Source organism: Microtus ochrogaster, chromosome 8, assembly GCF_000317375.1.
Source record: "Microtus ochrogaster isolate Prairie Vole_2 chromosome 8, MicOch1.0, whole genome shotgun sequence".
NCBI classification, from domain to species: domain Eukaryota; kingdom Metazoa; phylum Chordata; class Mammalia; order Rodentia; family Cricetidae; genus Microtus; species Microtus ochrogaster.
The window spans coordinates 5,537,713-5,550,335 of NC_022015.1; the positions used below are offsets into that span (position 1 = coordinate 5,537,713).

General features: G+C 44.0%; 1 protein-coding gene across 1 annotated transcript in view; it reads left to right on the forward strand.

The window, feature by feature from the left end:
* Positions 1 to 12,623, forward strand: part of Spon1 (spondin 1) — a 301,648-nt gene that overhangs the window by 81,459 nt on the left and 207,566 nt on the right. The window contains exon 3 of the mRNA XM_013347692.2: positions 3,295 to 3,428. Within this exon, the coding sequence (XP_013203146.2) occupies positions 3,295 to 3,428 (134 nt within the window). The remainder of the gene's footprint in view (positions 1 to 3,294; positions 3,429 to 12,623) is intronic.

The following is a 12,623-nucleotide window of genomic DNA, read 5'->3' on the forward strand; positions in this document are numbered from 1 at the left end:
GAAACCTAGGAGAGCATAATATTCTAAAGTCAAAATAATGAGCATGCTCTTAAAAACAGTATAGTCAGATGTTCATCGTGGGTCAGATATATGTTAAGGACTGTGAAGTAACCTTGATCTCATAAAGTAGATGTAATTGTGAGAATAATATTGCCAGATCATTTTGAGTAATAACCTAATTTATTCACTCAAATTATTTTTTCAGAATTCTTATGCTTTTACTATATGAACAAGAAAGGATTAAATTAGTACAATGCAATGTGTGTTTTTGCTGCCTTATCAATAAAAATAAAAGTGTTAAAAAAAAGAATCTGTGGTTCTGATTATCTGGGACTGAACCAACTGTGGTTAGGAGATGGACACCATCAAGGTGAAGTGCTCTGGGAAGTGTCTCCTAAGGATCAACACACAATAACTGTGTTCTAGAGGCAGCCAAGTTTGTGCCTTCTGCTGGTAGCTAAACTCGCTAATGTCATAACCACCCAGGTGGCACTGGTTTTAAAGGCATAAAGGACTCATAGAGAGCAGCTGGGGCTTGGCGCTGTGTGGCAGGGTTGGAGTCCCTGAAGAGAACTGAGGAGAGGCTGTTGGTGAAAGTGCCACCCAGCTGCAGCAGAAGCAGCCAGCATGGTGGAGATGCTGGTACATGGGATGACTACCAACCCAGCTGCAGCAGAAGCAGCCAGCATGGTGAAGATGCTGGTACATGAGATGACTACCAAGGAGAGCAGGGACAGTGGAGGAAAACAGCCTGAGCCTAGAAGATGAGCTGTGTGTGCCGCAGAGGGGCAGAGCCAGAGAAGTGGTCCAGACCCTTTAGAGAGAAACCCAGAGGATGGTGGGTGGATCCCAGACATTGGACATTGGATTATTTACACAGTTGGAGTTTGGTTGTGCTTTGTTCAGATTACAACTGGGCTCTGGTTCTTAACTTTTTGAAGTAAGGAAGTATTTAATTTAGTTTTGATTTTTACAAGAACCCACAGATAAGAGACTTTAAACTTTTAAAGAGATTTTGGAGTTTAGAAAGACTTTGGATTTTAAATGAGAGTTTGGTTATTTTAAAGACACTTTGAACTTTCAAGTTTTTGAATTTTTAAAGACTGGGATTTTTAAAAGTTGGACTATTTCGTATTGCGATGTTAATATTAACATGTTCTCTTTTGGATGGATAAGAAAGGGGGGCTGTGGCTTCACACTGATGTGTTTATGTGTCAAGCTGGCAAGGGATCCATTGTGCTGGCTAGATTTATGTCAGCTTGACATAAGTAACAGTTATTTGAGAGGAGAGTACTTTAATTGAGAAAATTCCTCCCTGGAATCTGACTATAGGCAGGCCTATAGAGCATTTTCATAATATGTGACTAATGGGAGCCCATTATGGGTGGTACCACCCCTAGGCTGTGGGTGCTGGGTTTTGTTGAAATAGGAGCAGCGGGGCTGTGTCCCGCCACCCAGCAGCCCGCACGGCTAGCTTTATACCCGAAATAATTATATGAAAACTGTATTCTTTTAAACACTGCCTGGTCCATTAGTTCCAGCCTCTTATTGGCTAGCTCTTACATATCGATCTAACCCATTTCTAATATCCCTGTAACACCACGAGGTGTCTTACCAGGGAAGATCTTAACCTGCGTCTGTGTCCGGTAGGAGAATCATGGCAACTCCTTGACTCAGCTTCTTTCTCCCAGCATTCTGTTCTGTTTACTCCGCCTACCTAATTTTATGTCCTATTAAAGGGCCAAGGCAGTCTCTTTATTTAACCAATGAAATTAACACAAAACAGAAGACTCTCCCCCATCAGGGTTCTATAAGAAAGCAGGTTGAACAAGCTAGGAAGCAACACCTCTCCATGGCCTCTGCATCAGACTCCAGGTTTTTGCCCTGTTTGAATTCCTGTCCCAACTTCCTTCAAAGATGGACTATTGTCTTAGTTTGGGCTTCTACTGCTGTGAAGAGACACCGTGACCACAGCAACTCTTATAAAGGAGAATATTTAATTGGGAATAGCTTACGGTTTCAGAGGTTTGGTTCATTTTCATTATTGTGGGAAGCATGGTGGTGTGTAGCAGGCATAGTGCTGGAGAAGGAACTGAGGGTTCTACATCGTGACCCACAGTCAGCAGGAGCAGCTGTGTGTACCACACTGGACATAGCTTGAGTATAGGCAACCTCAAAGCCTGCCCTCTTCCCCCACAGTGACACACTTCCTCCAACAAGGCCACACACCTACTCCATCAAGACCACACCTCCTAATAGTGCCACTCCCTATGAGTTTATGGGGGCCAATTACATTCAAACTACCACAACTATGATGATATGGAAGTGTAAGCCAAATAAACCTTTTCCTCCCCAGCTTGCTTTTGGTCATGTTGTCTCATCATAGCAAGAGTAACTCTAACTAAGATAGATGGTTGACCCCAGATATGTTTCCCATGCTTTCAGTAAATAACTTCCCACACATGCTCATGGGAGCTGCTCTAACTAAAGCCAGAAGATACACAGCACACACCAGGAAAGCAAGAGAGGTACTTGCTAGAAAGAAGGATTTCTTTGGAGGAGGGGAGACAAGAAAGGGTAATGGGGATTGAAATTAACCAAAAGTTATTATAGAAGTATATGAAACTGTCAAAGAATTAAAAATAAGAAATAAAGATAATAAGCACAATTGGATACAATGGCTTTCACTAAAGGCACTTGCTTTAATTCTTTGAGAGGGTTCTACATGCAGGCAGAAGAACTAACACAGTCTGGAGGAACGAGAATGGTTACTATTCGGTTATAGTGTCCTTCAACATTACTGGGATTATATTTGGAAAAATATGAAGACCAATTAAATAGAAGACATAAGTAGAAGTTACAAAGGTGGGTATTGCAGGAAACTAGGTGACTTCTGTGTTTTTTAACAATTCCTCCAAGAGGGCGTTTTAACATTTTAGTTAAGTTCTAAAGCTGGAACTCAACAAGGTTCGGTTTGCTCCAGGAACACCCTCCTCCTCCACCTCTGAACAGGAGATGTGTAGGTCATTGAGGAGCCTTGTGCAGGATCATCACCTAGGGGCTGGTTCCTCCAAGTGCTGGCACAATGTCTGGGCCCAGAGAGCACAGATGTGCCAGATCTCTGTAATCACACTGTGCCAAGCACTATTCTGGGGCCTGGGGATCAGAGGCTGCTAATGCAGAATGATGGGTCTAGAAATAAAATCGAGTCAAGTCAGAGTCCCCAGAGTTACTCTCTCCACCCCCAGAAGGACACTGCGTTTTAATGTGTTTATTTGCTTCTGGTTTTCACAGATCATAGATGAAGAAGAGACCCAGTTTATGAGTAACTGCCCCGTGGCAGTCACTGAAAGCACCCCTCGGAGGAGGACACGGATCCAGGTGTTTTGGATAGCGCCACCAGCAGGGACAGGCTGTGTAATTCTGAAGTAAGTGAGCATGGCCTCTTCACCCACCTTTCTGCGGTGATCAGAGATGTCCTGTGTGTCTGCAGGAAGAGGTGTGGCTTCTGGGGCATCAGCCAAACCCTTCCTGGGTCTTCCATTTTCTCCATGCTAAATGCATAAGGAATCAAGTGTCCATCTTCATTCAGTATTACGAGTCCATTCTGTGCATCCATAGGTAATAACGCATGCACTGGTTAAGAAAAACATAACCAAGCAAATAATACAAGCCTGGTGTCTTCATTTGGAATTAATGTGGGTTTTATTCTTGTGATTTGAAGCATCCCCATTAACTAGCATCCTTAAACTGTGCTCTGCCTGACCTAATGCCCAATTGCAACCTCCAGTTGCCCAGGTTCCTCTTTACAAACCTTTCTTCCACCTTGGTTGGCAAAGGCTTGCCGAATATGCACCAGGCGTCATGTCGGACCTCCAGCCCTGCATACACCATGAGCAGTGCACACCTGCAATCCCAACACTCAAAGATAGAGGCAGAAGGAGCAGATGCTCAAGGTTATATTTGGCTACAGAGTAAGATTTGAGGCTAGCCTGAGCTACACAGGACCAAGTCTCAAATAAAATTGCCCTCCATCACCACTTCCCAGGCAGCCACTGGGTAAGTGGCCACAGGGAGAGCTTTGACCAACCAGAATCATTTCCTCTGAAAGGCAGCATTGTCTCAAAGCTGCATCTCCGGCTTATGAACCACAGGTGATGTTCTTTGAGATATAAACAGAAGGGGAGGAGAGTTATTTCTGCAGCCAGATACATTTAGATGTTGCATACTGGATCTCCATCTTACAGACCGATAGGGTACTAACATGGTTGAAGGCTTTGCGAAGTCCTACCAAAAGCTAACAAACAAGCCAAACACTTTGTCATTTCAGTGGCGTGTCCCAAACTTACCTGATGGGAAAGCCCTTTTTAAATCTTTTATCTTATGGCACCAGTTCTTTGGAGTAGGTTTAAAGGCCCATTTCAATTGATGTCTGATGGAGGAAGGTCATTGGCTAATAAAGAAACTGCCTTGGCCCATTTTATAGGTTAGAACATAGGTGGGTGGAGTAAACAGAACAGAATGCTGGGAGGAAGAGGAAGTGAGCTCAGACTCAATAGCTCTCCTCTCTGGGGCAGACGTGATGAAGCTCCGACCCAGGATGGATGTAGGCTAGAATCTTCCTGGTAAGTACACCTTGGGGTACTACACAGATTATTAGAGATGGGTTAAAGCAAGATATGAGAGTTAGCCAGAATAGGCTAGATATAACGGGCCAGGCAGTGTTTAAATGAATACAATTTGTGTGTTGTTATTTCGGGGCATAAGCTAGCCATGCGGCTGGGAGCAGGGCGGCAGGAATGCAACCCGCAGCTCCCACTACAGATGTCGAGACTTTTAGGATTTCAGACATACAAGCAGTCATGAGCAGATGGCAGGACTCCATTTCAAGCACCCAAGGTGTCATTTACTGTTTGGTTCAGTATGTTGGCACATGCTTATAATCCCAGCACTTAGAAAGTAGAGCCAGGAAAATCAGAAGTTCAAGGTCAGCTTCATCTACATAGAGAGATCCAGGTTACCCTAGACCACATAAGACAAGAGACTCTTTTCTCAAAAAATATGTACATGATCTTTTTCGTGGAGGTGGGGGATGGAACTTTCCCAGCCATGTTCTGTCCTGAATCCCCAAAGGCCTTTTCTGTGAATTTGCTTCAATTGATAAATGTAGACATGTAGACCCCCCCATTGCAATTGATCCAGCCCACCCACCTCCAAGAGCGGCTAATAACAGGGTCTCCCATGACTTCAGCTACAGCTGGCCAATGGGAAAGAAACCCACAGAGGCCTCTGGAAACACCTGCCTATTGCTAAACTCGGCCTCATCTTTCTGGCCTCCCTCTGCTGACACATCATTTCCTCCTTCCTTAGTTGAACACGCGTTGAACATCTTTCCCCCGACTTCTTGACACGCTTACCTCTTAGCCCTTATGTACACTAATGGTCTAAAAACTCAAGCTGTAGGATTTTTTTAAAATGAAATCACATCTATAAATCACAATACTAAGCGTGTGCTGGTTGAAATGTGGGCCTTGAGGGACGAAGCAAAGACCACTGAGAAGGGAGGCAATGCACGCCACAGCTGACTGTACCCCAGGGGAGTCAGTTACCACCACAGGTTTTCAGCAGAGAGTGAAAGGCAGGAGGGGGCGGGCAAAGCCTCTGGGGTGGATGTGGAGGGGTGTGTGTGTGTGTGTGTGTGTGTGTAAGTGTAATGGCTTCAGGTCCACTCTGCTGAGAGGTTGTTGCCATGGGGAAGCTGGTGACAGGCTGACTGGAAGGGAAACATCCTATATGGTTAGTGTGGAGGGTACATTTGGATTCTCTAGTTGGTCCTCAATTGAGAATACGCAAGGTAATGGAAAAGGGAGACTTAGCAGTCAACAGGTAAGTCCCGAGGAACTAGTGAGGATGTGGGGTGGCAGGTCCCCACAATTTCTGTCACACACAGTCTTTATGTATATCAGTCCCTCAGCTTGGAGGCTGGGTTCCAGGCTTGGCATTCTAGTACCCAGATCCCTAATCCACGGTAGCCTGGTCTGTCGACAGAGCCTGGGCTCTAAAGTTGAAGCTTGGAAGCAGTCCGCTGGGTCACAAGTCTCTCTGTTCTCAAAGCCCTCGTTCATCTGGCCCCGCATCTTGGTTTTCTTTTCTTTCTTGTTTTTGCAAACCAGAGCCATTTGATCTTCTGGTGGAATCCAGAAAGGCATCCTTTGTTTACCCACTGACAGTCAGCATATGCGAATGTACGTTTTTCTGTTTTAACAATGAACATATGTGGCCCGTTTTCGTTCACTCCTCTGACAAATGTAAGTGAGCTCTTATTTGCCTGCCCTTTTGGGCATTGGAGGGTTTCAGCCCTGCACCGTCTCACAGGTCAAACGGGGAAGAGAAAACAACCAGGCAATGTTTTCTGCATGTCAGGAACTCAGCTGCACATCCAGTTACCTGGCAGGCTTGGGCTAATTGACCTGCATAGCTAATGCACACAGGAGGAGACAGGCTCCCTGGAGCAAGGCAACTTGAGAGTCTTTATTCTTCCTTTCCCCTGAGGGAATTATATCTTAGCCACAGCGCTGTGTTTAAAAACTTATAATTCTGTAGGTGAGATGTAAACACAGACACATTGTAAACTTTTAAGCAACACAAAAAGAAGTGAGGTACAGAAAATATATATTAGAATACAGAAAAATTGAAAACCCCTCGACAGTCTCCTCAAATATTCCCAGTATTCCTCGTGAAGCCAGAAATCCATATCAGCTTTGTGGGTGTTCTTTAAAGTTGTGTGTGTTCACTTACATTCTGAAGGTACGTGGAGCATGCGTAATGCCCTGAACTTGAATGGGTGCTCACTCGGGAGAACTTAGCAGAAGCATGTCTGGATCAGAATATGCTTATTTATAGTTGATTTTTAAGCTACTGCATGTTATCTGCGGTATGAATGTGCGAATCACGCTCCAAGAAGTTCATATTTGGATTCTCTCATGGTCTCTTTTCTGTCCCTGCTACAATCAATGATCTATAACAGACAACCAAGTGCATGCCTTTTTGAGTAAATACTTACATTTTTATTCATAGCAGATGACAAATCACAGGGTCATAAGGAATGCATATTAATGATTTCTACAGACACTGCCATATTGTCCTCAAAATTAGTGACAGAGCCTATAACCTTACCTGCTTAGCAGTCCCTGACATTACCAATTTCAAGAGCCTTCTGTGTGAGAATCAAAATAATATCTCAGGTTAATTTACTTGCTACTTTTGTACTATTAATGCAGACTGGAGTTTACATCTTCAGCACCCACATAATTGCTGTGTGGGTATGACAGCTCCCCTCCCCCATTATTGCAGTCCTCTGTGTTGACCGAGTTTTCTGTCCCACCAGGTCCTACATCCATTTAGTCCCAAATAAACACACAGAAGCCTATATTAATTATAAACTGGTCGGCCTAGTAGTTCAGGCTTCTTATTAACTCTTATAATTAGCCCCTAATTCTTGTCTGCGTTAACTACGTGGCTTGGTACCTTTTTCAGTGAGGTAGTCACATCTTGCTTGTTCTCTGTCTGGCTTCCTCTGTGTCTGGGTGGCAACTGCAGACTGAGTCTTTCCTCTTCCCAGAATTCTCATTGCCCTGCCTATACTTCCTGCCTGGTCGGCCCACCTATACTTCCTGCCTGGCTACTGGCCAATCAGCATTTTATTAAAATACAACTGAAAGGGTACAGACCATTGTCCCACAGCACTTCTGAAGGAGTAGGCAGAGGCTCTCTGGAGCAAGCTGGGTAGTGAGACCAATTGAATGGGCAAGATCATCAAGAGACCCTGCCTCAATATGTAAGGTTCAAAGCAACCGTGTAAGACACTCAATGTCAGCTTCTGCATTCACACATAGACTTACACATGTACTCACGCTTGCACATACATTCTGCCCCCACATATGTGAATACTCATCTCTGTCTCTCGGTCTTTCTCTACATACATACAAATGCCCAAAAAAGCTTGACATTTTGATTAAAAATATGCATCTGTGCTTTCCCTTAGGAATTTAAGTTTTACATCTTAATCAAAAAATAGATTTTCTATACCCGAGGTTATAAATATATTTCATATTTATATTCCTAAAGATTTTAAAATAGACTTAGACCTTTTGCCTTCCTAGAATTTGAGTTTGTTAATTACATGGTATCAGTAGGCCACAACAGAAAATTCATGGTCTGCTCAGCTCAAAATGAGGTACCAGAGGAACGTTGGAAAGTTGTGAGAACCATCTCTATGGAAGAATGACAATGGAGGGAGACTGATATCACACAGGTCTGAAGGCACAAAGGGAGTTGGGGGAAGGTGGGAGAATGTTCGCCCCTGACAGGAGCTGAGGCCTTCATTAAGAGAGGCAGCTAGCCTGAGGGAACCCCGGCCCTCTTGCATGGTTTCCCTCTGGGTTTCCCCTTTGGTCTGACCGATGGACAGAGGTCCTGGAGCCCATGTAAGTGGTTCATAAAGAGCATCTATCCAAGTGAAGCCCAGGGGTGGAGATCTGGGTAGCTCTCTGGAGGCGCAACCTGGAGACGGCAGCACACATGGGAACGGGAAAGCAGTCTTATTGACAAAGTAGAGTTAGCAGTCCCCCATCCATTTGTTGACTGTGCGTTCTTTTCCCAATGGCGTGGACTGCTACTTCATGAAAAGCAAAACCTGTGCATATCTCTCCTCCGTTTGGCTGCTCTTTTCATCTTGTCTTCTCTTTATGAGTCCTGTGCCGTTTTTAGCATAATTCTGTTTTGGTGACAAGTTAATCTTCTCAGCATTCAAAGTATGTGTGGTTATTCAAGCAGACTCATATTCCAGGTGAATTATATAAGTGTGCTCTGTCCAATAAAACCTGATGTTGGGATTTTGAATGATGCTACACTAAATTAATAGTTTAATATGGGGAAAGCCACCTTCCCTGCTATGTGTTTTCCAGTCAAAACCAGGACATCTGCCTACTTAAGCAGGTCCCTTATCTTCCACAAAATCTTGTGGTTTTTTTTTTTTTTTAAATTAAACCATGCATTCTATGCAGGCTTTTCCTCCATGGACAACTTTGAATTTTGCTGTTCTTCATAGCAGGCATTTATGGGGGGCTACCCACTAGCTCCCAAATCATGACATGGAGACTTATTATCAATCACAAATGCTCGGTCTTAGTTAATGCTTCTCCCACTAGCTCTTATAACTTAACCTGTTTCTCTTCCTCTATGTTTTGTCCATTTCTTTCTCCTCCATCTTCCATCCCTTTCCTTCTTTCCTACTTACTCTCTCTGCCCACCAGCCCCGCCTATTCCCTTTACTGCCTAGCTATTGGCCATTCAGCTTTTTATTAAACCTATCAGGTACCTTAGGCAGGCAGGTGAAACAGCCACACATCTTTGGAGTAAACAAATACAGCATACACAAATGCAATGTGTCTTTACATAGTTACAGTAATATCCACCACAGCTTTCGTGAATCTGGTCTGTTACCTGGTTATTCTTTCTGATTACTCACCATTCTTATTGACTAGAGTTTTTGACTTAGACAATACTACATTTTCTCAGTAGTTCTAAAGGTTTGTTCTTGCATTCTTTAGAGGTTGAGTATAATTGTTGATATCTGAAAACTATAATAATTAATACTTATACCTTTTGTTCTTTTATGTTTTGATTTTAATGGGAATGCACCGTATTTTATTTTAAAGTATTTTATGTGGTTAGAAAAAGTTTCAAGTTGATGTCATTAGTAAAGTACAGGAAGACTCTGGCTGGCTGGGCCAGTTTCCTTGCTTTTCATGTTGAAGGTAGCATTTGCAAGACCAGCCAGCCAGTGCACCTGCCAGATACCAAAACTGTATACCAGAAAACTGAGAAAAACTCAACTTAGAATGTAAATAATGATCCCAACTTGCAAAAACACTTTTAGCCTAGCTGTGGTATAAATAAAAACATGTATGCAAAAATTAGCAACCCCAAGACAAAAAGAGTGACGAGCTCAGCATGGTTAGAATTTAGAGAGAAGATGGGTGGGGGATGAAATCACAAGAGCTTCTTGGAAATATCAGCAGTTATGTCTCGGTGGCAATGATGAGTCGTCTGGGCAAATGTATGGGAAGAGGTTACTCCAGGCAGAAAAGCATCAGAGCCAGAATCTTAATGAGGACTTAGAGGTGAATGCTGCTCCGAGAGACAGTTAATAGACAGACATGTTGATCAGGAGATCTCTGGGGGCCAAAATCCATTAACATATCAGAGATGTCATCCAATGTCAGCATGAAGAGACCCAACCTGATTCAGGAGCATCAAGGGGACGATTAGAGTTTATTAAACCACGAGGCTGTACAGTGGGAAGTTTTATTAAAGCTAACAAGGAGGTTTAAGATCTAGCCACAGAGTTCTGGACACACAAAAAAGGAGAGGCAATGATAACAGTGAGTGATTATGTTGGGGATGTGGCTCACTTGGAAGACTGTTTGCTCAACAGGCAGAAAGCCCTAGATTCTATCCCCAGCCCTGGATAAAACAGCTTTAGTTCAAGGTCATTCTCAGCTACAAAATGAGTTCTAGTCCAACTTGAATTAAGTGAGATCCTGTTGGGGATAGGGAGGGGAGAGGAAGCAAGGGAAGGAGAGGGAGAGAGCATATGAATGGAAAGGAAGGAAGGAAGGAAGGAAGGAAGGAAGGAAGGAAGGAAGGAAGGAAGGAAGGAAGGAAGGACAAAGAAAAAGAAGCTGCCAGCTGTATTGCAGAGCCCTGATTTGAAGAAGGAGCCTTTATCATGCCATGCCAGACTAGTATCCCCCGTAGGAAAAGCTGGAGTTTGCTCTGAAGCCACATAGTTGCTTGTGAAGGCCAGCAAGCAGCCATGGTGACTTCTCTCTTGGTAAACCTGATGCTGCTGTTTCCACTTCGCATTTGCATACAAATCTCTGAATCAGTGCTGATGTTGCAGGCAGCACTCTCCAAAGCTCTCTCTTCAGGGGCCCGGGCATGCTGTAATGCTGCAAGGCTACTGCAAAGCATTACAACTGAGTAGTGGATTAAAAGACAAAGGATAAAAAAAGTGCCTGAATGTAAGAGAGATACTTCCAGACTACACAGAAGGATGTCCTGTCCTCTTCAGCCTGACCAAGTTTTGTGTCTTGAGGGGTCCTCTCTTTTCTGGGCATTCATTAGCTTCAGGTAGAATTCCAGCTCTTGCTCATTCCCACAGGGAGGATCTGAGAGTGGAAATTCTCCTGAGGGCAAGGCAGATCATTTGAGGAATTCAACTTTTATAAAGCAAAGGAGACGATAGCCAAGAGTCAAGCCCTGTTCTGGGTTACAAATACTCCTTTCCTCTGTAAAGTAGCCTGGCGGTGTAGGTGTGAAGGAGAAAGCTGAGGCACAGGGAGAATATTCCGGAAGGAGGCTAAGCAACTTCTCAAGGTCATAGAGTAGGCGACTTAGCTACAAGCATTGGAGCTCCACATTGCCCTTCAGCACTTCAGACAGGGGCTGTGGGTCAAGCTGAGATTCCACATCTCACCTTCAAACACTATTAGGAGGCAGGCCTTCAAGTGGGATGTGCTGCTTTTTTCTGTTGTTACTTTTATCCATTGCCCTATCCACAGACACTTTGTATCTTACTGTCAGGGGAATCTCTGACATGATCGCATAAGCTCCTTGCCCTCCAATCCCTCTTCCCCTTGATGTTCTGATGTTCTACCTGTCTAACAAACCCAACACAGCTTCCTATCACCCTAAGATACAGTTCAAAATCCTGACGCTGCCATGTAAGTCTCCCCATTTGCTCTGGCAGGATGTCCCATCATTAGCCACTCAGTGAACCGGCTCTACAGCCTTTCTCCTCTGCTCATTGCTTTGGTAGCATTTATTGAGCACTTCTTGTATGCAGTCACTGAGGGCATGGGATGGTGCCTTTGACCCAAAGACAATCTATAAATAATACAAACCAGGTGCACAGCCCTTCGTCTGCAGTCCTGAAATCCAAATACTGAGATTAAAAAGATTTTTATTACTCATTTAAGGCTCAGACCTTCCCTGGACTGAGATGACTACCATCTTTAGTGTGAAATGAGGGTGATGACGAGACCCTGTGGGTGTGGAATATATACTGTATTATCTTTACGTAACCCCAAAATCAATTCTAAAGTATATCTGGCCTCAAGGGTGCATGTCCTTGTTCATGCAATTCAGAGTGGGACCCTGGAAGCTTTACCAGGGTGTTACAGAAGTGAGAGGGGAAAATTGTGTGCTGGACCCCTAAAAGGGGACAATTCATCTTCCCTGAGTGAAATACCCTGATCCAGGCCGCAGTTGCTGTAAGCTCTCTGAGCTCATTTGATGTTCTGTGTGGCCAAAGAGTGAAGTCAAAATTCTCCAGCAGTGTTTGAGGCCCTTCACAGCTTGCTTTGGTCACTGTCCAGTGCTAGGGATGGAACTCAGAGCCTTGCACATACTAAGATGTGTTCTACCACTGAGTCACATCCAAGCCCTACTGCATCCATCTTTATATTGTTTAAGCAGGACTATGAGATTTACAAAGGCAGGCATCCACTTTGCTTTTCTTTGTCACTTTAATGTGAAAGATGATAAGGCACAGCCCA